This window comes from Myotis daubentonii, chromosome 12 (genome assembly GCF_963259705.1).
Source record: "Myotis daubentonii chromosome 12, mMyoDau2.1, whole genome shotgun sequence".
Classification (NCBI taxonomy): Eukaryota; Metazoa; Chordata; class Mammalia; order Chiroptera; family Vespertilionidae; genus Myotis; species Myotis daubentonii.
Genome location: NC_081851.1, coordinates 65003025 through 65029496, shown reverse-complemented (window position 1 = coordinate 65029496; position 26472 = coordinate 65003025). Strand labels below are relative to the sequence as shown.

The 26472-nt window shown below is 44.0% G+C and overlaps 1 protein-coding gene across 12 annotated transcripts in view; it reads left to right on the top strand.

The window, feature by feature from the left end:
* The first annotated feature begins 4866 nt into the window (after positions 1-4866).
* The window catches only part of BIRC6 (baculoviral IAP repeat containing 6), a 186214-nt gene continuing 164608 nt past the window's right edge, over positions 4867-26472 (top strand). For 7 of the 12 annotated variants that reach the window (XM_059660185.1, XM_059660178.1, XM_059660184.1 and 4 more), the window contains exons 1-3: positions 4870-5317; positions 21775-21956; positions 25749-25886. In XM_059660185.1, the coding sequence (XP_059516168.1) occupies positions 4999-5317; positions 21775-21956; positions 25749-25886 (639 nt within the window). In that variant the 5' untranslated portion in view covers positions 4870-4998. Of the gene's footprint in view, positions 5318-21774; positions 21957-25748; positions 25887-26472 lie in introns of all 12 variants that reach the window. The other 5 variants (XM_059660180.1, XM_059660179.1, XM_059660177.1 and 2 more) reach the window with 3 other exon arrangements.

The following is a 26472-nucleotide window of genomic DNA, read 5'->3' as shown; positions in this document are numbered from 1 at the left end:
GGTTTGATTCAGGTCAAGGGCATGTACCTTGACTGCAGGCACATCCCCAGTAAGGGGTGTGCAGGAGGCAGCTGATCAATGTTTCTCTCTTATCAATGTTTCTAACTCTCTATCCCTCTCCCTTCCTCTGTAAAAAATCAATAAAATATATATTTAAAAAACCATTATGGTTCATGTAGTCAGCGGTTTACTGTTAGCTGTATAAAAGAATGAGGCAGCTTTTCATAAACTGATATAGAGAGATCTAGAAACATCATTAATCAAAGAAGCAAGCTGCAGATAATTATGTATAGTATGCTTCTAATTGTGTTATAATAAAGAGGACAACATATATACTCAAATTTGATTGTAAATGAATATTTAAAATGTCTAGAAATGATAAATACAAACCTAAGAACAGTGGTTAACTGTTGGTAGAAGACAAAGAAAGCCAGGCAAATGGAAGAGTGAAGAAAAGGATAAAGGGAGGGAAGGAAGGAGGGGGAGAATTGATTTTTTTAAAAGAAGTATAGCCCTAGCTGGTTTGGCTCAGTGGATGGAATGTCAGCCTGCGGACTGAAGGGTCCTGGGTTCGATTCCGGTCAAGGGCACGTGCCCAGGTTGTGGGCTGGATCCCCAGTAGGGGGCATGCAGGAGGCAGCTGATCAATGATTCTCTCATCATTGATGTTTCTCTCTCTCTCCTTCTCCCTTCCTCTCTGAAATCAATAAAGATATTAAAAAAAAAAGTATAAAATACACCTTAAGTAAAATAATACAGAGGACAGTATACTGAGAAACCCAACATTCTTCCAAAACCTCTGGAAATGTCTATGGTGCCCAAATATTTTCTAGTTGCCTTGGTCTTTGAGTTCTTGTTTCTGCTGATTTTTCTTTTTCCTTTACTTTCTTACCTCCTGTGTGGTAGTGTCCTTTTGCAGTCTTTTTTTTTTTTAAAATATACTTTTATTGATTTCAGAGAGGAAGGGAGAGGGAGAGGGAGAGCTAGAAACATCAATGATGAGAGAGAATCATTGATTGGCTGCCTCCTGCACACCCTCTACTGGGGATTGAGCCCACAACCCGGGCATGTACCCTTGACCGGAATTGAACCTGGGACCCTTCAGTCTGCAGGCCAATGCTCTATCCACTGAGCCAAACTGGCTAGGACTCCCTTTGCAGTCTTATGTCACAGCTGTACATCATGGTGTTTTATTCGATTTCCAAAGCACCACCACAGGCTGTCTGTAGCACACCTTTACTCATGGGGGTACATTATAGTACATTATGGCCCAACAAACAACCTCAACTTGGATCCTGTTCTTAAAAAGTTCCTCAGCCACTCCCTCCTATGACTGCCTCTCCAAAAAGAGCCTTGAAGTTGGATACTTATCTCCTCTTTGACCTTCTCCCCTGTCCTCTGGTGTCACTCCCCCAAATTTCTGAATTTCTTAGGCAATGAATTTTGGCTCTTTTTGCCTCAGTCCATTCCAGAGGGCCTTAACCAACCATTAAGGATGTGTGTGTGTGTGTGTGTGTGTGTGTGTGAACTTTTTGTTTTGAAATGATTTTATACTTACACTACAGTTGCAAAAACAATCCCTAAAGTTCCTGTTTTCCCTAATGTTAATATCTTGTGCAACCATAGTGCATTTATCAAAATCAGGAAATTAACATCAGTAAAATATTATTAACTACATGACAGACTTTGTTTGGATTTCATCAGATTTTCTGTTACTGTCCTTTTTCTGTTCCAGGATCCAGCATTGCATTTAGTCATGACTCCTTAAGTCTTCTCCAATCTGTGATAGTTCCTGTCTTTCCTTGTCCTCGTGACCTTGAAACTTTTAAAAAGTATAGTTATTTTGTAGAATGTCTCTTAGTTTAGATCTGTTTGGTGTTTTTCCCATGGTTAGATGGAGGGTATGCATTTTTATTCTTTTTAATTAAAAAAAATATTTTTTATTGATTTCATAGGAAGGGAGAGGGAGAAACATTAATGATGAGAGAGGATCATTGATTGGCTGTCTCCTGTACGCTTCCCACTGGGGATCGAGCCAGCAATCTGGGCATGCCCTGGAATCAAACCGTGACCTCTTGGTTCATAGGTCAACAGTCAACCACTGAGTCACACTGGCCTGGCTGCAGTGAAATAGTCAGTCAGGTGGCGATGACTTCAATCTACGAAGAGTCATTGAAAAAAACAGTACCTCCTAAATATGTATTAACTTCATAAGCCTAATTTTTTGCACTAGATGCAATATTTGGAGCTAACATGCTATTGTTCCCCCTGACAGCATTTTCCTCCTATAAATCATCAGATGCATATCCCAAATATACCATCCTGTAACAGCCCTAGCTTTGGCCTCTTCCCAGGACACCAAGATATCACTGAGATGAAACAAAACTGTACCTGGAAAAATTGGGGGCGGAGAGACCCTATCCCTTCTTAATGATGAGGGAAAAATGTGGATTTTGTTCCTCTTTTATTCTGACAGTAAAATTTTAAAACCTTGAAAAAATTAACCATTTTAATACACTTTGTTAGAACAGTTTTAGATTTACAGAAAAATTGAGCATATGGTACAGAGAATTCCTATACCCCTTTCCCTGCACTCAGTTTCCCCTATTATTATTATTTATATATTTTCATTGATTTCAGAGAGGAAGGGAAAGGGAGAGAGAGGTAGAAGCATCAATAATGAGAGAGAATAATTGATTGGCTTTCTTCTGCACACCCCAGCCTGAGGATTGAGCCTGCTACCCGGGTATATGACCTGACCGGGAATTGAACCACGACCTCCTGGTTCATAGGTTGACGCTCATCCACTGAGCCATGCTAGCTGGGTTAATAATAGTTTCCCCTATTAAAGTCCATAGTTGACACTAATGTTCCCTCTTTGTGAGTACTTTCTATGAGTTTTGACAAATGCAGAATATCATGTATCTACCATTATAGTATCACACAAAAATAGTTTCACTGCCCTAGAAATCCTATCCTCCACCTAGTTATCCCTTCCTCCTTCCCACAAATTGCTGGCAACTACTTATTTTTTTACTATCTCTATTGTTTTCCTTTTCCAGAATGTCATATATTTGGAATCAGAGAGTATACAGTTTCTTCAGTGAGGCTTCTTTCACTTCACAATATGCATTTATGTTTCCTCCATGCCCTTTACAGCTTGATAGCATATTTCCTTTTATCACTGAACAATAATCATTTTTATGGATGTACCATAGGCTGTTTCTGCAGTTACTTATTTAAGGACATCTTAGTTGCTTTGGCAATTATGAATAAAGCTGCTGTAAATATTTGTTTACAGATTTTGTGTGGATATAATTGAATATTTGTGTACAGTTGACAAATTGTCTTCCAAAGGGGCTGTACCATTTTACATTACCAGCAATGAATGAGAGTTCCAGTTGCTTCACATCCTTACCAGCATTTGGTATTGTCAGTTTTTTCGATTTTAGCCATTCTAATAGGTGTGTAATGGGTACCATCTTAACCATTTATTTTTTTTATAAACATGTTTTTTTTTAAAAAATATATTTTTTTATTGATTTCAGAGAGGAAGGGAGAGGAACAGAGAGATAGAAACATCAGTGATGAGAGAGAATCACTGATGGCCCACACTGGGAATCGAGCCACAACCTGGGCATATGCCCTGACTGGGAATTGAACCATGATCTCCTGGTTCATAGGCAGATGCTTAACCACTGAGCCACGCAGGCTGGGCCCCATCTTAGCTGTTTTTAAGTGCACAGCTCAGTGGCATTAAGAACATTTACATCCATCCACAGGATTCTTTTATCTAGCAATATTAAAACTCTACCTTTTAAACAAAGACTCTTCATTCTCTCCGCTGTCTCTATGCATCTGGCTACTCAAGTCTTCATAAAGTGAATCACACCGTGTTCCCCTTAGTGTCTGGCTTCTTTAACTTGGCATAATGTCCTCGGTCCGTCCACATGGTTACTGATGGACACCTGGGTTCCCACCGCACCTTAGCTATTGGGAATAACGCTGCTCTGAACAGGGGTGTACACATATATTTGAGACTCTGCTTTCAATTCTTTTGAGTCTATATACCCACAAGTGGAATTGCTGGATCATATAGTAATTCTATTTTACACTTTTTGAGGAACTGCTGTTTTCTATAGCAGCTGTACCATCTACTCCCACCAACAGTGCGCAAGGGTTCCAATTTCTCCACATTGCTGCTAACACCTATTTTCCTTTTTTAAAAATTGTTGTCATCCTAGAGTGCTGTTATATCATTGTTGTTTTGTTTAAGAGTACATTTACTTGGCCAGAGTCCCCACAACACCCACGCACACTTATTAACAATTCACGTAACTCGAGTTGTGTGGAATGTGGTAGAGAAACTAGACTTATGAGCTCCCAACACCTCCGATCTGGCATTTTTACTCAACAAAAAGATTCGGAAATTGGGGGGTGGGGCGTTGTAGGAGGCACGGGTTTGGGGACATCGCCCAGTTTCTCCAAATCCAGACCAGAGGTTTTTCACGGTTTATTCTCAGATTGGAGCCGCGGCCCAGGCCCGCAGGTCTCCTTCCGGCCGCCGCGGAAGAGCCTCACCGCGCGAGCCGGGAACCGTTCGGGCGCGGCTGGAACCGAGCGGAGGTCCTCGGGGCGTCTCCGACAGGTAGACCGGGCGGGGCCCCCGCCCAGCGGAAACACACAGGCGCCCCACCTCCCTCGCCCGGAGTCCCGGCGCGGGGCGGAGCCCGGCCACGCCCAGGGCTCGCCGAAAATCTGGGACGTTGAGGACGCAGCGCTGGCCAGACCGGCGGCGCGTGGCACGCGCGGACCCTCCGCGCATGCTCCCGCCGCCCCCGCCCCGCCCCCTCGCTCTCTCGCGCCCTCCCCCGCCTGCCTCCTCCGCGCTGGGCCCCTCCGAGCTGGGCCCCTGGGGGAGCGCGGCCGACGTCCGGCGTGCGTGCCGGCGGCTGACTTCACTTCCGGCTAACGCGCTCGCTTGCCCCCTGGCCCCGGATGGTGACTGGCGGCGGTGGTGCACCTCCCGGGACTGTCACTGAGCCGCTTCCCAGTGTGATTGTGCTGAGCGCAGGCCGGAAGATGGCGGCTGCGGCTGCGGCGGCCTCGGGCCCGGGCTGCTCGTCGGCGGCGGGGGCGGCCGGGGCCTCGGAGTGGCTGGTGCTGCGGGACGGCTGCATGCGCTGCGACCCCGACGGGCTGCACAGCCTCTCCTACCACCCGGCGCTCAACGCCATTCTGGCCGTCACCAGTCGCGGGACCATCAAAGTCATCGACGGTACTTCAGGGGCCACCCTGCAGGCCTCGGCGCTCAGCGGTGAGTGTGCGGCGCGCCGGGCGGGGGCCCGGTCCGCTGCGGGAGGGGCCGGGCCCGCAGGATGCCGGGGAAGGAAGCCGCCCAGCCCCGCGACTCGGCCTCCGGAGGAAGGGAAACGTCGTAACGGGAGCGGGTGGCGGCGGAGGGCAGGCAGGGGGCTCGGGCTTGGCTGGGCAGGGGGGCCCGGAAATTGGTGGAGGGGGGCCGGGGGACTCGGCTTTTCAGCGCCGCCGCCGGTTCGGAGAGACTGGCGAGCTGGGGAGTGGCGGGAGTTGCCTCTCGGGCCTTGGGCGTCCGGGGTAGGTTGGTCCTCCGGGCGGGAGAGGTGAGGAGGCCTCGGCTCCGGGCCCTGAGGAAGGCCAGGTCCGCGGGTCGGTCCTGGAGAAAGTGTCGGATCTGCCTTCAGCCAGATGAGAGAGGCTGGCGGCCGGAGGCGAGCGTCCTTGCCAGCATCCTGGCTCTCCCCGCTTGAGGGTGGAAGCGGGTCCCCGACTGTTAGGAGGACTTGCAGGTGCTGGCGGGCTCGGCGCCGGGAGTGGGAGTGGGAGTGAGATTGGGATTGGGATTGGGATTGGGGATGGGGATGGGGATGGGAATGGGAATGGGGGTGGGGTAGGCTGCCCTGGAGTGGGGGGAAGGAGGGAGAGGGAGGGCAGTGGGCGGGCTCGCTGCCTGAACTGTGCCGTCGACTACTTTGGGACTCTGGCGGACGCCATGGAAGACTAGACCTCGTCCCCTCAGTGACGAGAAAGTCGGAACCTGCGGGGTGTGAACATGCCGATTCCCTTGGGTCCCCGAGGAGGGGAAACTTCAGGCCCTTTCTGTTTGTTTGACCGCAGTGAGCGGAAGTCGGGATTCGGAGGTGTGCGTGCGTCTCCCCCCGGAGGAGCGCCGTTCGGGGCGGTGTACACGCGGGTCCAGGGGCCGGACTTCCAGCCCGCGGCGGGTGGGCGCTCGGGGCTCCGGAGGGCAGTGTTTTGGGACCGCCCTGGCCAAGTGACGTTTCGTGGAGGTGACATTTCGTTTGAGGTTTAATGAGCGACTTCATTTAGATTCATAAGTTGCGTTTGGAAAGTGAGCGTGTATGCGTGAGTGAGACTCAGGCACAGATTTCTAATACAGACGCCTGCGCCTTTGGCCAAGTGGGAATAGCGCGGTCACTGCCAGCTCACTTGTGTTTTAACACAGACACATCAAGAAAGGTCGTTATTCTCGTTTCCTGTGTGAGTAAACAAGGCACGTAAGTAAGTACATGGCGGTTTAGAGATACGGAGATAAAACAAGGGATTTAATTTTTGTTGATGTGAGAGTTGTGAAAGGAATGGACTGTGTATGGCTCTCGATTATAAACCTGGAACCATATCTAAGATATGTCTAAGAGAAAGTTTTGGCTTGTAATGTTTCTTTCCTTGGCTTGAGGAACAGGAGGGGTGCCCTAGATAGAACAATGATCAGTTACTGCAACTTGGACATTATAGTTTATATTACCAATCATTACTAATTGGATGTCCTCTTAAATTCATTTAAAAATATTTCAAATTCGAGAGGGTGTAAAGAATAATTATGATGTATCCCCCACTCGGTTTAAGAAATAAAACTTTACAAAGAGAGTTGAAGCCTCCTCTATGTCCATTCTGGATTGTATTTCTCCAACCTTCCTCCTTCCATTAATATTATCTTTAATTTGGTTTTATCATTTTCATATCTTCATGCTTTTTAGTATATGCTTGTAACTTTAAACAGTATGCAGTACTGTTTTTATGATTTTGAGCTTTGAATAAGTGGTATTATAGTATATGTATTTGGATTTCTATAAAAAGCCATGTTAAAAAGAGTAGTCTCATGGAATTTTACAATATCCGGAGGCCATGTTTGAGAGAAATAACATGTGCTAGAATTTGTTATAAGTGGTTGGGGAAATTGGACATATATGTATGTGCCTGTTCATGAAGGGAAAAAAGTAGTTACTCTGATAGTAGATTACTAAAGGGGAGGTTTTTAGGTGCATAATATAAGTGTAAAGGTAGATGCATAGAACTGATTTGGGATGACTTTGTTGGGGCATTTGTTAATTAGAACGGAATGGGATTGGATTCATTTGCAGATGCCTATACAGTGAGTATTGAATATATAAATAAAAATATGTAGGCCCTGGCTGGTGTGGCTCAGTTGGTTGGAGCATCATCCTGTATAGTGAAAGGTTGCAGGGTTTGATTTCCTGTCAGGGCACATACCATGTGATCCTGGTTGGGGCATATGGGAAGGCAACCCATCAATGTTTCTCTCTCCCTCCCCCTCTGTCTACAATCATTAAGCATGCCCTCAGGTGAGGATTTAAAAAAATATCCTAAATAATAAAAGGCTAGTATGGAAATTGTCCCCTTGACCAGGAGTTTGACCAGGGGACGGGACCTGCTGGCCAACCTCCCGATCGGTGGCCCCTCCCCTGGCTGGCTGTCTGGGCCCAGATCCGGGAGGGTGGGCCCAATCCCACCTGTGCACCGGGCCTCTAGTATACATATAAGAGTTATGGCAAACAAAATTCTGTAGCCTTGACTAAATTACTTAACATTTCTGTTCCCGTTTTTCCTTTTGCCAAATGGGGATAATAATTGTACTGAATTTGAGGATTAAGTGTTTATAAAGTGCTTAGGACACTATTTAATGTTCAGAAAGTTCAAAAAAAATGTTCTTGTTTACTTGTAAATCTCTGTAAATATTCTTATTTTTTTGTTCTTTTTTTACTTAAAACCTGCTAAATTTTTTCAACTTAACTCCAAATTTAAACTTCTTAGGATTTTTTCCTGATTTACCTGCTTTTGCTACCCCATAGAATTCATCTAGTTTTTACTTTTATATAAGAATAAAGTATTGCCCTCGCTCGTTTGCTCAGTGGATAGAGCTTCAGCCTGTGAACTGAAGGGTCCCGGGTTCAGGTCTGGTCAAGGGCACATGCCCAGGTTTTGGGTTCAATCCCCATTGTGGGGTGTGCAGGAGGCAGCTGATCAGTGATTCTTTAATCATTGATGTTTCTATCTCTCTCTCCCTCTCCTTTCCTCTTAGAAATCAACAAAAACATATTTAAAAATATATATATATATTAAAAAAAAAAGAATAAAGTATTGTTGTCCTGGCCACTGTGGCTCGGTTGGGTGTCATCCCATGCACCTAAAGGTTGCCAGTTCCTATGATTCCCCTTCAGGGCCTATGCCTGGGATGCTGGCTTGATCATGGGGAGTGGGGGGGAAGGGCATGCAGGAGGTAGTTGATTGATGTCCTGCTCTCACATCCATGTTTATGTTTCTCCCTGCCCCTTCTTCTCTTTCTAAAAACCAATAAAATTCTTAAAAAGATGAATAAAGTATTGTTAATTTGTTCAGTATTTTCTTATTTAATTATTGCTGGTGGTGTTTTTCTGTTCTTGAAATAGCTCCCCATATATATACTTAAAAAAATATTTCTATTGGTTTCAGAGAGGGAGGGAGAGGAAGAGAGAGATAAAAAACATCCATGATGAAAGAGAATCATTGATTGGCTGCCTCCTGCATGCCCCACAATGGGGATCGAGCCTGCAACCTGGGCATGTGCCCTTGGCCGGAATTGAACCCGGGATCCTTCAATCTGCAGGCCGATGCTCTATCCACTGAGCCAAACCAGCTAGGGCTGTTTTTTGTTTTTATAGTTTTTTGAGAGCATGTGGCAAGAGAAAGGGCTTTTAGGTAGTTCTGAATTTTGAATTTTAGCTCACTAACTCACTATCTAAACTTCATGAACTTCTGCTTCCTCATTTGTAAATTAAGATTAATATTTCATAGGGTGGTTGTGAAGACTGAGTGATAAACATATTTAAAGTATCTAACAGTTCTTGTATCTACTTGGTATAGTAGGTACACAATGAATGCTAATTCTCTTAAGTCTCATAGGTGCTTAATAGTAACATGCTCATTATTTATTACTTTAAAAAATGTTCACTGACAGTGTTTATATACAAAGGATAATAGATATCATTCAAATGTAGATGGAAATATAAATGTTGGTAAATATATTTCAGTGTATTGGTGTAGCTAAATGTCAGAATGAAGTTTAGTCTATTCTGTATATGGATTGTTCGTGTAGTATACGTATATAAGTAAATGAAGACGTGTATATTAATCAGTGGATATTGTAATACAGTATATGTGTAAGAGAAATTCGTGTCTCCATTTTTTTAAGTGGGTTCCAGATCTTGTCACAGTGAAAAAGCCAAACTCCAAAGCTGCTTTTTTAGCTAAATACTCTGATTTTACATTTCTTTATGAATTTCTCCCTTTATCCTTTTCCTAGATCAGGTTGGGGAACCTTTTTTCTGCCAAAGGCCATTTGGATATTTACACATCATTCACTTATTATAATTCACTTAATATAAGTTTATGTTGCTATGAAAAAAGCTACTAGATTTATTGAATTTCAAGTCCCGCCTATGGTTGCCTTGGCAGGGCCAGACCAAATGATTTCCTGGGTGGCCCACAGGCCAGGCGTTCCCTACCCCTGTCCTAGATAGGCATTGACTTTGATTTGATTTGAAAAGTTTGTACAGTGATCATAAATGAGAAAAAGATCATAATATTCCAGTTGTAGCAAAGTTCAGATTGAGAGAATTCTTACTGATAGATTGTCTGATGTAACAACTTCTTGTTTAGACTTAAAGCCCAGAGCTGCCTGCTCTAGAAGTCTTAGAATATAGAAAACTAACCAGGTTAAACTGCATAGTCCTCAAGAACTGTATATGGATTGTTCGTGTAGTATACGTATATAAGTAAATGAAGATGTGTATATTAATCAATGGATTATGGAGTTTTATGGATAAAACTCATACTTACCACTGTGTTAGTTAGAAAATATTTTTTTTACTACTGAATTGGCATGTATTCATGCATTAATTTGGATAAAATGTAAAATTTTCTGTATGTCTCTGCTTTGGATTATAAATGATTCAAACCACTTCCTGTTTTTTGACTAACCTTGGTACATGCAGCCTTCCTAGTCTCAATTATTCTTCTATGAAAGATAATAAACACAGTATAAATTGGAATTTTAATAGCCCCAGAAGATAATTGCCTTTATATGAGTTCTTTATAAAAAGTAAATTCAGCAAATCTCTTTGTGGGCTATGAGTACATACGTTGGTTCTATTTCAGCTGACTGACTTCAGTAATGCTACATGATGCTCTATCTTCTGTCAAAGATTTGCTTTAGCAAAACATTTTTTTATAATGAATGAGTGGATTTATATAAGATTTTATTGTGTTTTTTAAAATTGATTTTTATTTTAAATAAAAAATATTTTTATTGATTTCAGAGAGGAAGGAAGAAGGAGAGAGAGATAGAAACATCAATGATGAGAGAGAATTATTATTTTGTTTTTTTTTAAAATATATATTTTATTGAGCTTTTACAGAGAGGAAGGGAGAGGGATAGAGAGAAACATCAGTGAGAGAGAAACATTGATCAGCTGCCTCCTGCACACCCCCCACTGGGGATGTGCCCACAACCAAGGCACATGCCCTTGACTGGAATTGAACCTGGGACCTTTCAGTCCGCAGGCCGACGCTCTATCTACTGAGCCAAACCAGTCAGGGCATGAGAGAGAATTATTGATCAGCTGCCTTCTGCATGCCCTACACTGGGGATCACGCCTGTAACTGCGACATGTGCCCTTCTCGGGAATCGAATCGTGATCTCCTGGTTCAGAGGTCATTGCTCAACCACTGAGCCACACCTTTAAATTGATTTCTAGAGAGAGAGTAAGGGAGAGGGGGAGAGAGAAATACATCTGTGTGAGAGTGAAACATTAATTGGCTGTCTGCTGCACACCCACTACTGGGAATCGAGCCAGCAACCGGGCATGTGCCTGACCTGATATTGAACTCACCACCATCTGGTATACAGAAGAATGCTCCAGCTAACTGAGGCACACCAGCCATGGCCATAATATATTTTTCTAAGAAGTCAATGGTAGGGGACCATTATAGGTTATGACATGGTCAGATTCATTTTTAGAACGAATTGAAGCTAATGCCAGTTGTGAGAAGTGATGAGAGTATCATTAAGTTAGAGAGTTAGGAACAACATAATTTGGTGAATGTGGGGATGAGAGACATTGATGAAAATTATTCATACTTAGGTTCCTACTTTGAGTAATGAATGGCGTTTATTAACCCAAGTAGGCAATACAGTAGTCCCTCTTATTTATGGTTGTGCTTTGCATGGTTTCAGGTACCCGTGCGGTTAGCTATGATCTGAAAATATTAAATGGAAAATTTCAGAAGTTAAGAATGCGTAAGTTTTAAAGTGTGCCTTGTTATGAGTAGCATGCTGAAACCTTAGGCTGTCCCTCTCCATCTCGCTCTGGATGGTAATCATCTGTTTGTCCTATATATTGATATTGTATATGCTACCCACCCATTAGGTAGGTAGTAGCCATCTTGGTTATCAGATCAACTGTCACAGTATTGCAGTGCTTGTGTTCAAGTAACCCTTATTTTACTTAATAATGACTCCAAAGAGTGGTGATGCTGGCAATTTGGTTATGCCAAAGGAGCTATAAAGTGAAAAGGTGGAAATTCTCAAGTTAAGGAAAGAAATAATCCTATGCTAAACTTAAGATCTATAGTAAGACTGAATCTTCTATCTGAAGTTGTGAAGAAGGAAAAAGAAATTTGTGCTAGTTTGCTGGAAGAGACACCACAGTCACATAACTTTTATTACACTATTTTGTTAAAATTCTATTTTATTATTAGTTATTGTTGCTAATTTCTTTCTGTCCCTAATTTACAAATTACACTTTATTATAGGTTTGTAGGCATAGAAAAAGATAGTATATTTAGGGTTAGGTACTATCTATGCTTTCAGGCATCCACTGGGGGCCTTGGGATGTATTCCTATACATAAGGGGGGTGGGGAACTACTGTACAAGGAAGTGTGGTGTGTAGCTTTTGTTGGAAAAAGCAAGAGGGAGATAGTGATTTCAGTTGTGTTAATTTTGAAGGGCATTCAAGTAGAGATATCCAGAAGGTATTTGGAAATTCAGGGTTGAAGTTTGAAAATTTGGGAATCCAGATTTGGAAGGCATTGGCATTTATAGAGAAAGCTTAGCCTTATGGATAAGAATATTGGCTCTGGAGCCACATGGAGTTCCAGTCTGTGACTCACCACTTAGTAGCTGTGCCCATAGGCAAGATGCTTAACCCAGTGGTTCTCAACCTTCTGACCCTTTAATACAGTTCCTCATGTTGTGACCCAACCATAAAATTATTTTCGTTGCTACTTCATAACTGTAATGTTGCTACTGTTATGAATTGTAATGTAAATATCTGATATGCAGGATGGTCTTAGGCGACCCCTGTGAAACGGTCGTTGGACCGCCAAAGGGGTTGCGACCCATAGGTTGAGAACCGCTGGCTTAATCTCTCTCTGTACAGTGGGGCCTTGACTTACGAGTTTAATTCATTCGGAGACCAAGCTCGTTAAGGAGCTCGTTAACTCAAATTACTATTACTCTATCAACTCAATGGAAAAAATCAGCCGAGAGACAGCTGGTATCTCAAAAAAACTCGTTAGTGGAGACACTCATAAGTCAAGGCTCCACTGTACTTCATAATTAATACCTAACTCAGTGGGTTATTGGAAAGATTAAGTAAACTGATATGTGTAGACACTGCTTGAACCATCCACCAAAGCACTCAATAAATGGTACTTTCTGTCTTGGTACTTTAAAAAAAACGTATATTTTTATTGATTTCTGAGAGGAAGGGAGAGGGAGGGAGAGAGAACGTCAGTGATGAGAGAATCATTGATCGGCTGCCTCCTGCATGCTCTCTACTGGGGATTGAGCCCACAACTTGGGCATGTGCCCTTAACCAGAATGGAACCCGAAACCCTTAAGTCTGCAAGCCAACGCTCTACCCACTGAGGCAAACCAGCTAGGGCTTGGTACCTTTTTTTTTTAAAGACAGACTTCATTTAAAAAATATGTTTTTAATGATTTCAGAGAGGAAGGGAGAGGGAGAGAGAGATGGAAACATCACTGATGAGAATCAGTGATTGGCTGTCTCCTACACACCCACTTCTGGGGATCAAGCTGGAAACCTGGGCTTGTGTCCTTGACTGGAATCAAACCCAGGACCCTTCAACTAAAGGCCCATGCTTTATCCACGGCCAAAACAGCTAGGACAATCTTGGTGCTTTATATTTATACTAGAGGCCCTGTGAACTAATTTGTGCACCGGTGGGGTCCCTTGGCCTGGCCTGCGGGGATCAGGCCGAAACCAGCTCTCTGTCATCCCCTGAGGGGTCTCGGATTGCAAGAGGGTGCAGGCCAGGCCGAGGGACCGCACCTATCCTCCAGTCCTATCGTATATAATAAAGAGGGAATATACAAATTAACCCTCCAGCCCTAACTGGTTTGGCTCAGTGGATAGAGCGTTGGCCTGAGGACTGAAGGGTCCCAGGTTTGATTCCGGTCAGGGGCATGTACCTTGGTTGCGGGCACATCTCCAGTGGGAGGTGTGCAGGAGGCGGCTGATCAATGTTTCTCTCTCATTGATGTTTCTAACTCTCTATCCCTCTCCCTTCCTCTCTGTGAAATATCAATAAAATATATTTAAAAAAAAAACAAAAAAAACAAATTAACCCTCCACAGCACCATCACAAGATGGAGGCGTGCACAGAGGGGGCGGGGCCAGCTGCTTCACGTGCCTGCCGCTGGCGTTCCTGCAGTCGCGCCAGGGAGGCAGGGCGCCTCCTTGCAGCGGTGGGATGCGGGGCTGTGGGGGTGGGGCTGGAGGCTTCCTTAGGGGTTCCTGCGGCCCCGCAGGAGTCCTGGCGGCCGTTTTAGTGTGACTTATGCCGATGTTTTCGTGGCCCCATGTGCCCGGCCTGGAGGCGGGGCATCGGGGCGGCACTCTAGGACTTGGGGCTATCCCATGGCGCGCTGGCCACACGGGGCCAGATTCTGGGACTCGGGCGGTCCCATGATGCAGGGGTGTCGGGGGGAGGGGTCCTGGGTCTTGCACAAATTCCCATGACGGGTCACTAGTCTAATAAAAGACAAACATGCAAATTGACCGTGCCTTTGCTACACCTTAAGCCACACCCACCAGCCTGTCAGAGCAACTATATGCAAATTAACCCAACCAAGATGGCGGCCGGCAGCCACGGAGCTGGAGTGAGCAGGAGGCTTGGTTGCTCCAGTGATGGAGGAAGCCAAGCTTCCTGCCTGCCGCAGCCTGCTCTGAGCTCCACTGAAGGCAACAAAGTTTCAATTATAGAAGGTAAATAAATCCCAGAATTAAAAAAGAAAAGACAAAAAGGAGAGGCTGGGAGCTTCAGTCGCCTGGGAGCTTGGCCAGCCTGAAAACGGCCCTCAGCCCCTCACCCAGACTGTCCAGGCACCCCAATGGGGACCCCCCCACCCTAAAGGGGGTGTGGCCAGCCTGAAAGCCATCAGCCCCTCATCCAGGCTGGCCAGGCACCCCAGTGGGGACCCCCACCCTGAAGAGGATGTGGCCAGCCTGAAAGCCATCAGCCCCTCGTCCAGGCTGGCCAGGCACCCCAGTGGGGACCCCCACCCTGAAGAGGGTGTGGCCAGCTGCAAACAGCCATCAGTTCCTCACCCAGGCTGACCAGGCACCCCAGCGGGACCCCCACCCTGATCCGGACACCCTTCAGGGCAAACCAGCCGGCCCCCAACCGTGCACCAGGCCTCTATCCTATATAATAAAAGGGTAATATGAAAACTGACCGTAACAGCAGAAGGGCTGGGAATGACTGGTCATTATGACACACACTGACCACCAGGGGGCAGACGCTCAATGCAGGAGCTGCCCTCTGGTGGTCAGGGTGCTCTCACATGGGAGGAGCTCTGCTCAGCCACAAGCCAGGCTGATGGTTGCCAGTACAGCGGTGGTGGGAGCCTCTCCTGCCTACTCAGCAGCGCTAAGGATGTCCGACTGCAGTTTAGGCCTGCTCCCCGCTGGCAAGTGGACATCCCCCGAGGGCTGCTGGGCTGCCAGAGGGATGTCTGATTGCCATCTTAGGCCCAATCCCCCGGGGAGATGCTTGAGCCAGCAGGTGGTCATCCCCTGAGGGGCCCCAGACTGCGAGAGGTCACAGGCTGGGCTGAAGGACCCCCCCTCCCCTCGAGTGTACAAATTTTTGTGCACCGGGCCTCTAGTTCTATATAATAAAAGGCTAATATGCAAATCAACTGAACAGTGGAATGACTGGTCACTATGATATGCATTGACCACCAGGGGGCAGACGCTCAATGCAGAAGCTGCCCCCTGGATGTCAGTGTGATCCCACAGCACTGCTTAGAAGCCGGGCTCATTGCTGGTGAGTGTAGCAGTGGTGTTGGGAGCCTCTCCTGCCTCCACGGCAGCACTAAGGATGTCTGACTGCCAGCTTAGGCCCACTCCCCTTGGGGAGCCATCAGTCAGACATACCCCTAGGGCTCCCAGACTGCGAGAAGTGCGCAGGCTGGGCTGAGGGACCCCCTTGAGTGCAGGAATCTCGTGTACCGGGCCTCTAGTATTATATAAGATCTTTGGTTAATCTCTCCCCGCCCTCCCCCCTCTTCCCTTTCCTCTGCAGTTCATCATTTTGTTCCATGTTTCCATGTCTGTGGTTTCTGCTCCTTCGTTGAGCATCTGCCCCCTGGTGGTCAGTGCGCATCATAGCTACCAGTCGGTCAGTCGCTTAGGCTTTTATATATATAGACTAGAGCAGGGGTGGGCAAACTTTTTGACTCGAGGGCCACAATGGGTTCTTAAACTGGACTCAGAAGAAGGAGCTGTGGCCGTGTTTCCCGACGTTGCCATGTTAACACTGCTGCTGGTGAAGGAGCGGAGGGGAGAGCAAGAGAACCCTCCGCTCTTTCAGCTCTGTGGGCCGGATAGAACAGCCGAATAGGCCGTAGTTTGCCCATGGCTGGACTAGAGACCCGGTGCACGAAAATTGGTGCATTGGGTGGGGGGGTCCCTCAATCCAGCCTGCCCCCTCTCACAGTCCAGGAGCCCTCAGGGGATGTCCTACTGACGGCTTAGGCACACTCCCCGCTAAGCCGCAGTTTGGCCTCCCTCTGCAGGAGGTGACCAGGCCGATCAAGTGAAGGCACCACCCCCATCACCCCGATGCTGCCGCCACTGCTGGCTGCTGCAGCTCCCCGCCCTGTTAGGGCTGGCCCTGGCCCCAGCCCACTGATGGGGGCGGGGCTATCTGGGGCCAGGACAGCTTGGGGAGGGGCTATGGGAGGTTGAGGCACTGCTGTCACACTCTGTCCAGCCTCTGCGATGGCTCTGGGACCGAGGCTCCATGGCCTCTCCTGCCGCTGCCTCTGGGAAAGGGGCGGCGCCCCCGGACCGCCCCCACAGCCGGCCTTCAGCCCTCGTAGCTGCGGCTTTGTCTGGAAGGACATCCGAAAGACGTCTGGTCTAATTAGCATATTACCCTTTTATTAGTATAGTTAGTATATTAGTTCAGTTCAACAAAGTGTCATTTGCGGTAATAAGATGAATTTGAAATCCAGTCCTACCGCCAAATTAAAAAAGATTTCTATAAGAGATGACGTATCAGCTGAGACTTGAAAGAAAATGAGTTAGAGCAGTGGTTCTCAACCTTGGCTGCACATTAGAATCACCTGGGAATCTTTTAAAATCCTGATTTCTGGGCCTCGTTGTCCGAGATGAAATTCTGTTTCTTTGTCACTAATGTTGTGGCCTCACCCCATAACAAAGAAACAGAATTTCATCTTGGACAACGAGGCCCAGAAATCAGGATTTTAAAAAGATTCCCAGGTGATTCTAATGTGCAGCCAAGGTTGAGAACCACTGAGTTAGAAGGAGCAGCATGAACAAGAGTACACAGGTAGGAAGTTGGTAATATTTGTTACAAGCAGTTTGGCATTAGAATACAAAGCATACAGAAAGGACTGATCAGAGAGCCTGAGGATCTTAGACTTGTCCCTCCTGGGCTATGCTTCTCATATTTTTAAGTAGTACAAGAACTCCCAGTTTAAGGTAAAAAAAAGTCTAGGGCCTTATTATGATTAGGAGCTACATGTTTAGTATCAGTTAACACTCAATTCCCTTCTGACTGGTTTAGCTTTTAGATTTTTATGGGAACAAGTCAGTTAACACTTTTCTATCTGTCCTCCAATTTCAAAAATATTTTTGCTGTCATATTCTCATTTGTTCCTTTTTTCTTTGGGGGCTAGGTAAGGCCCTCTTTATCTCTTCACTGTCTTTGCAGTGGGAGCTTGGGAGGGAGCCGACGTAAGTGTGAATGTATTACTATATCCTTGTTGTTTAACTGGCAGTTTGTAGTTGTAATTGTACTTAAGTTGTTGTGCGTTTGTTACTCTCTACTTAGGAATGTTAGCTATAACTGTAGCTAGAATGTAAACAATAATTGATTTCTGTAATGTAGTATGTAAGAACAGTGGGGAGATGGGTGGGAGGTACCGCTCTCATGTGCATTGTACTGCTCATGACCTTATGCCTTTTGGTGCCTTTGGCAAGACACTTAACTGACTTACTATCTTTTTTTTTTTCCTTAAAAATGTTTTCATTGATTTTAGAGAGGGAAAGAGCTAGAAACATTGATGAGAGAGAAACATCAACATCGATTGGCTGCCTCCTGCATGCCCCCTTCCCCCTCAACGGGGAATTGAGTCCACAATCTGGGCCTGTGGCCTGACTGGGAATTGAACAAGTGATCTCTTGGTGCATGGGTCAAGGCTCAACCACTGAGCAACCCCAGCTGGGCCTGACTTACTATCTTTAAGTGGGCTAGTAATTCTTGCCCAGATTACTTTATTACCTGATAAGATAATGAATGGAGAAATTCTTTGTAACCTGTAGAACTTTAAAAATGTGAGGTATACAACAAAGTTAAGATAAACTCTTTGGGTTTAGAAGAGGAGATAAGAGAGGTACAAATAATACAAAGAAGGAAGTATAGAGAGGAGATAATGATGTACAAATAGCAAAGAGAATAAAGTAATGGCTATATAAAAGAGTTTGTGACAAGGGCAGGGCTCCTAAAAAGAAGTAGTGTCTAGTTTGAGTGTGTCAAATCAGGGCTGTATTTTAGAGGACATAAATATTATGCTTTTTAGAGGAAATGATAGAAATGTTTTAGTGAGGCAGATAGGAATCCCTTCTTTGAGGATTTGTTGTGGGCGCAGGAATTTAAATCTTTGTGATTTGTTTCTTTACTTTTACTTTGATTTATGAAGTAGGAAAGAGAGAAATAGGACGGGGGAGATGGCAAAGGGCAGTGGTTCTCAGCCTTGGTTGCTCATTAGAATCCTCAAGGGAGCTTTTAAAAAATACTCTGGGCCCCAGTAGTCTGGCTTAAGTGGTCTGGAGTGCAGCCCAGGCATACTTTTTTTTTTTTTTTTTTAAAGCATGCCAGGTGATTCTAATGTGCAGCTAAGTTTAGAGGGTCAAACTAACTAGGACCTCAGACAAGCATGTTTATTTGATATGCCTGGGATAAATGAGAAACAGGTTTCATTTGAACTGAATAATTACTATTTTATCTTAATTTTTTTTGTAAGAAAAACCTTCCAGATTGGTTTGTCTGCTAATAAAAACTTATCTCATTATATTTTTAAATTGTATTTAGTTAATATATAATGAAATAGTGCATGAAAGAGCAGGGATATTTCAAGGACCCAATTTCTGTTACTTTCTATTTTTTCCTTTTCTACTGTAATTCAGTTTTGGTTGATCCTTCCTCTCCCCTCCCTCCCTCCCTCCCTTGTTTCCTTCCTTCCTTTTTTGAGCTACAGACTGCTCTGGTACTTTTTCACCAAAATGCCACTACAGCTTAGGACAGTGGCAGAAGAGGAGGTAAAAAGGGACAAGGGGTGTAGAGATGGCCGGGATCATCTGTTCCAGATCACTACTTTCATACCTAAAACATCTAGGTGTTACATGTGTACTAAAATAATTGTGAGAATATTGCATTTTGCCACATTTTAGTTTAGTTTCAGTATATTAAAAAGTTCTTCAGAACTAGAAAATAGCTTTGAGACAGCATAAATGGACCTGGAGATTATTATACTAAGTGAAGCAAGTCAGTCAGAGAAAGACAAATATCATATGACCTCAAATATCACTTATATGTGTAATCTAACGAACAAAATAAACTGAGGAACAAAATAGGTCCAGAGACATGGAAGTATGGAACAGACTGGAAGACCTCAGAGGGAAGGGGAGAGATTAACCAAATAATTTATATGAATATATGCATAGCCCATGGACATAGACACTAGTGCGGTGAAAGCCTGGTGTGGGGTGGGAACCAGGTTGAGGGGCAAAAGGGGGTAAATGGGGGACATCCGTAATATTCTCGACAATGAAAACCCCCACTATATATAGAAAATAAGTCATTTATTAAAAAAGACTTACTTTGTGTCAAGTACTGGTGATACAGCAGTTAGTCTTTGCTTTCCTAGAGCTCATGGTTTAGTGCAGCGGTTCTCAACCTGTGGGTCACAATTCCTTTGGGGGTCGAACGGACCCTTTCACAGGGGTCGCCTAAGGCCATTGGAAAACACATATATAATTACATATTGTTTTTGTGATTAATCACTATGCTTTATGTTCAATTTGTAACAATGAAAATACATCCTGCATATCAGATATTTACATTATGATTCATAACAGTAGCAAAATTACAGTTATGAAGTAGCAATGAAAATAATTTTATGGTTGGGGGTCACCACAACATGAGGAACTGTATTAAAGGGTCGCGGCACTAGGAAGGTTGAGAACCACTGGTTTAGTATTACACCCTCTCCCCTCTCCCCTCCCCTCCCCTCCCCGACACACAACGTTGTGGTAATAAATACCATAAGAAATTAGAACTGGAATAGAGATAGACTCACAGATAGAGAGAAGGCTGACAGCTGTGGGAGGTGGGTGGAGGGATTGAGCAAAAAAAACCTCATGGACAGGGACAGCAGTGCTAATTGGGGGAGAGGGAGGTGGATAGAAGTGGAGGAGGGATTGGGAGGGGATAAATGGTGATGGAAATAAATAAATAAATGAAAAAATAGCTATTTAAAAACAAAAACAAAAAGAATAGTGAGGAGGTTAGGCTTAGTGTTTTGTCAGGTGAATGTGGCTGAGGAAGTGAGGAAAAGAAAGTTTATTATGATTATGATCAGAGCTGGATATGGAGAAAAGCGAGAGTCAGGTAAGGACATAAAACAATGTTGTTTAATGAATTGGGCGGTCAGAGAATGGTTGGAGTTTGGGAATTGGAGTGGCCATTGAACAGTGCTCTACACAGATTAAGTGTGACCATGGGAAGAAGGTGCTTGACATGAGGCTGAAGGTAAGATCAATGGAGGTGAGCAGTTAAGGAACAGAGAGACTAGTACCTTGGATCTTCTTTGTGGGTATTGAAATTAACAACATGGTTGTAAAACAGTGATTCGAGTGCTAAAATCTTCACAAAATTATAATCTTCAGAACACTGCAACAAAGAGTGTAATAACACATATTAGAACTCATTAACAGCTTCAAAAAAACGGGGAGTTAAGTAGAAGGGAGGTATAACGTCAATAAGGAGTAAGTGATACCCAACCCATTTCCAAGACTGAAATAGGTGCTGTGTGAGCAGAAAACAGCCACCCCTGAGAAGGCTGTGGTTGCCATTTTGAGCAAGAAGTGGGTGGGAGATAGAAAAAACCCCTTAGGGATTTCAGGCCACATAGTGAGGGGTGACCTAGAGGTCTTGGCTTCTTCTGAGGTCTGAAGTAAAAAGGGATGCAGAGCATGATAAAGTTCTGTGTGCTCTGTAGGGGAGGTAAAAATTCAGTTCTAACCATTCCCTACTTCTCAGATGCTGAGAATCAGTCTTGCAAGGAGCATGATGCACTCCTTTGTGGGGTGTGTGGAGGTGTGGGGGGATGTGGGGATTGGGAGGCGAGGGAGTAGATTGCTGTGATTTCCTGCGTCATAGCAGACAAATATCCCAAACCCACTTTGTTCATTGTGAGTCTGTCTTGACGCTAGACCTAGTCATATGGTCATTCATTCATTTATTCATTCAGGGGCTAATATATTCCTCCACATTTACATATATATTGCTTTTGTTTTATTGAATGTAAGTTGCATATATCATACCCCTCTACCCCTTACTATTTTTGTTTATTTCTAGGAACAGTGATAATTCTCTTTTGTAACAGCAATGGTAGTTACCAAGTTGATAATTTCACATTAATACCTTTATCTGATCTACAGTATATATTTCAGTATAATCAGTTCTTATAATGTTCTTTAGAGCAATTTTTTTTTTCCAGTCCAGGATTCTATATTGTATTTAGTTGCCATGTAAACATTTATCTTGAATGGACTATTGGTCTTAAAATCTTAAGTGTTTAATTTTTGTTCTTTTCACAGCTAAACCAGGTGGACAGGTGAAATGTCAGTATATTTCTGCTGTGGATAAAGTTATATTTGTGGATGACTATGCAGTAGGATGTAGGAAGGACCTTAATGGAATCTTGTTGTTAGACACTGCTCTGCAAACTCCAGTTTCAAAGCAGGATGATGTGGTTCAGCTTGAATTACCTGTTACAGAGGTAAGTTAAAATAAGTATCAATATATTTTTCTATTTAATGTAACCTCAGACCTATTAGCTGTTAAATGAAATTGGGTTGTCCAATAAGAATAAAGAGTTAACTTACTGATCACAACTTTATTTAAATAATTGTTTTTCCTGTGCATAATTAATGCTTGTTGAAGTGGTATTTAAGTGTGAACTGTACAGATTAAACTGCTGTAAGAGAGACCTCAAAATATAATGCCTTAAACAGGATAATTTCTTTCTAGTAACAGTACAGGGCTAAGTGTAGAGGCACCTTTGCTTACCTCAGTTCTTATAGCTTTCATTTTGTGAGTGTAAGACAACTGCTCCAAGTATCATTTCCCAGTCACAGTGACTAGGAGGACAAAGACCAGGAGAGCACAGTGTGACACGACCTTCCAACCTTACTTTTCTTCCACCTTTCCTGTGTTTCTCTCTCCCCCCCTCTTCCCTCTCTGTCTCTTTCTCCTTCTTTGTTCTTGAGCTCTTTCACAAAGTCTCTTACATACACCTTTTTTATATTTACCCCTTTGGCCAGAATTTAGTCACATGACCATATCAGGCTATGAAGCTTGGGAAAGTTGTAGTTTATTTTTTTAAGTATTAAAAAAGGGGAGGCATAAATATTAATGGACAACCAGTAAGGAATATGCTATGTATCGTATTGCTTAAAAATCCCAGTTTAGAATTTCAGCTATATGCATTTTTCTGTAGTGTTATTATTCATTACTTAATTTGTAAGTGTATCCAACTTAAACTTTTTAAAAAAGCAGATTTTTATTTATTTATTTTACTTATTTATATATTTTTATTGATTTCAGAGAGGAAGGGAGAGGGAGAGAGAAATAGAAACATCAACACTAATAAAAGAGAAAAATGGTAATTGGCGTACGAGCTACCCTTTTCATTGGCTAATCAGGGCTATATGCAAATTAACTGCCAACTAAGATTGGCAGTTAACTGCCAACAAGATGGCGGTTAATTTGCATATGTAGGCACAATGGAGGGAGGCAAAAGGGAAAGCAGGAAGAAGCCCCCTGCCACTGACAAGTGATCAGAAACCCAGGGGGGAGCTAAGAGCTGGGGGGCAGGGCAAAGGCGGCCCTGGGGCCGCCTTTGCCCTGCCCCCCAGCCATGATCGGAGAATCAGGTGCCTTTTCCGCCGTGGCCAGTGATAGCAGGAAGTAGGGGTGGAGCCAGCGATGGGAGCTGGGCATGGTCGAAGCTGGCAGTCCCGGGAGCTAGGGGTCCCTTGCCTGGGCCTAAAGCGGAGCCCACGATCGCGGGGCCGCTGCAGCTGCGGGTCCCCGCTGTCCAAGCCAGACGCCTCAGCCAGAGGCGTTAGGCCTGGGAAGGGGCGGAGCCTGCAACCACAGGGAGCTGGGGGTCCCCTGCCCAGGCCTGACACCTCTGCCGGAGGCCTCAGGCCTGGTCAAGAGGCCGATCCGGTGATTGGTGATCGGAGGGTGATGAGGGTCAACTCCTCTGGCCGAGGCATCAGGCCTGGGTGGGGGGCGGAACCGGGGTTTGGGGGGATATGATGGTCCCCTTGCCCAGGCCTGAAGCCTGGGTCAGAGGCGTCAGGCTTGGGAGGGGGGTGGAGCCAGCGATCAGAGGGAGATGGGGGTCCCCTGCCCAGGCATGATTCCTGGGCCAGAGGCCTCAGGCCTAGGCGGGGGCTAGAGCCAGTGATCAGGGGGAGATGGGGGTCCCCTGTCCACGCCTGACACCTCTGGCGGAGGCATCAGGCCTGGGCAAGGGGCCGATCAGGCGATTGGAGGGTGATGGGGGTCTATGCCTCTGTCAGAAGCGTCAGGCCTGGGCAAGGGGCCGATCCTGCGATTGGAGGGTGATGGGGGTCAACGCCTGAGGGCTCCCAGTATGTGAGAGGGGGCAGGCTGGTCTGAGGGACACTCCCCCCCCATCCCCCACACACACCCAGTGCACGAATTTCGTGCACCGGGCCCCTAGTCTATCTATAAAAGCCTAAGCAGCTGTTAGGACTGGTCGACCAAACGACCTGTTGACTGGTTGCTATGATGCGCATTGACCACTGGGGGAAGATGCTCAATGCAGGAGCTGCCCCCTGGTGGTCAGTATGCTCCCACAGCCAATCTCCTGCAGCCAGCCAACCTCCCATGTTCCTTCCCCCTGGACTGGGTGAGACGGCCCTGATCAGCTCCGATCACGGGCCAGGTCCGATCACGGGCCAGGCTGAGGGACCCCATCTGTGCACAAATTGTGCACCGGGCCTCTAGTAGAATATAAAAGAATATAATCCTGTGCTCCCTAAAACAAGTGAGATATTTATTTATTTATTTATTTATTTATTTATTTATTTATTTATTTATTTATAAATTGATTTCAGAGAGGAAGGGAGAGGGAGAGAGAGATAGAAACATCCATGATGAGAAAGAATCATTGATCGGCTGCCTCCTGCATGCCCCCTACTGAGGATTGAGCCTGCAACTCAGGGATGTGCCCTGACCAGGAATTGAACCGTGACCTCCTGTTTCATAGGTCAAGGCTCAACCACTGAGCCACACCAGTCTGTCAGTATAGTATATTTTCTATTTAGGACATGAAAAATGTCAAAGTGTTAGGTGTTTTTATTCTTTCTAGGTGGCATTTAAAAAAAAATCAGCTTATATCCACTTAGATTTCACAGTTAGTGTCATAGCACAGTTTTCTATTATATGTTTCTTTTTTCTTCTGTTATATTTTAATATTGAAATCATGTGGCTGGAAGTTAGAGTTCTGAAAACAGAATAGCCATCTTTTATTAGAATATCTGGCTATGGGGGCATGTCTAAAATCTTTGAACAGAGAAGTAATTAGTTCTAGTTGTTTTGAATACTTTTCCCCTCCTAATTTAAGGAATTTAGGTCAAGTAATATCTTAATAAAGTTGATGCCTTAATAAAGGATTTATAGTATATTTATAATGGAAGATGGAATCATACTGTTCAAGTTTAAAAAAAACAACATACTGCAGAATCACAATACAATATTTGAATATTTATATGAAATAGACCCCCTAGTCAGTATTTTTCCAACTACACTGTCTGAAATGCTAGGTATATCGCTAGGTCTTTTATTATCTCCTGGGCGTTGCTGGCTCTTAACATTTATTGCTGGATTTCTCTCTTTTTACCTAAATAATTACAACTCTGTTATTCACATAATATCTTATTTATAGACCATCCAACACTCCAGGCATCTTTTACTGCATCACATTAGTTTGTTGCTCTCTTAACTGAAGTATGGGGTCCTATGTTTGGTTGGATCAGAGTAAATGTATTCTTTTCCATATATCAACCATATATTTCTCTTAAGGTAGTTCATATTGAATATATGCATAACAATTAAAAGGGCTTTTTAAAATATATCCTGGTAACCTAGTGAATGAATGCCTTCTCTGATGGTTTTGCATAGTTTGAATATTTAAAATTCTTTGAAGGACTATACATTTATGTCTTCAAAATTTTACCTCTATTATTTCTGTTCATGGTTTTTGCTTGCCACGTTTTTTTGTTTGTTTGTTTTAATTTGCTTTGGTTTATGATAGCTTCTGTGTATTGAAACTTTTCCTGTGTGGTAATACACTGAATTCATGTCACGTAATTTTGCAGTAGTCCTTTCAAATCATTTAAGTTTGTTAAGAAAAGTAAAAGTAGGCAAGCTTCGGTATAGTAACTGTTAGAATCATTACAAATTAAATTATTTGAATGAGAATTTGAACTTAACGATTTTTGTTTTATTTTCTGTGGTCATCTTTTTCATTTAGGCACAGCAGCTCTTATCAGCATGCTTAGAAAAGGTAGATATTTCTAGTACAGAGGGTTATGATATGTTCATCACACAGCTTAAAGATGGTTTAAAAAATACATCTCATGAGACTGCAGCAAACCACAAAGTTGCTAAGGTAAGAAAATTAAAAAAAAAATACTTGGGAGTTATAATGGGAAAAAAACCTTATACTTTCACTTTTCTTTTTTTCTCTCTATACTTTCACTTTTCTGTTCTCCTTTTACCCTGACCCACATAGATTTTATATTTTTCTCTTTTTAAAACAATGTGCTTATAAATCATCTTAAATTTGAAACTATTTTTACTTCAGTTTGACTTCAGTTTGTGGGAACTGTTTTGCTGACTTTGTTACTAAGCTTCGTGCTTGATGAGCTTCTGTGGGTCAAGAGGCTGATGAAAGAGACCTTGTCAGGTTATGAGCTTCGATGAGAAATGGAATATGTCTTAGGAAATGGGATGACCATTTTGGGTTTTCTTTCAATTAAAAAAATTAAAAAAATTAAAAATTTTTTTCCCTGCATGATTAGGATGTCTGTGGGAGATGGTGCTTTGACTTAAATCCTTGGCTATATTTTATTAATTTCTTTTGCGTTTTTCTTATAAGATCTTTTAAAGTTATAATTGTAATACATGTAAAATTTCTATACTGAAGAATATAACATAGATGGTAAAAACCATTTTCCTAAAAATAACTTTTACAT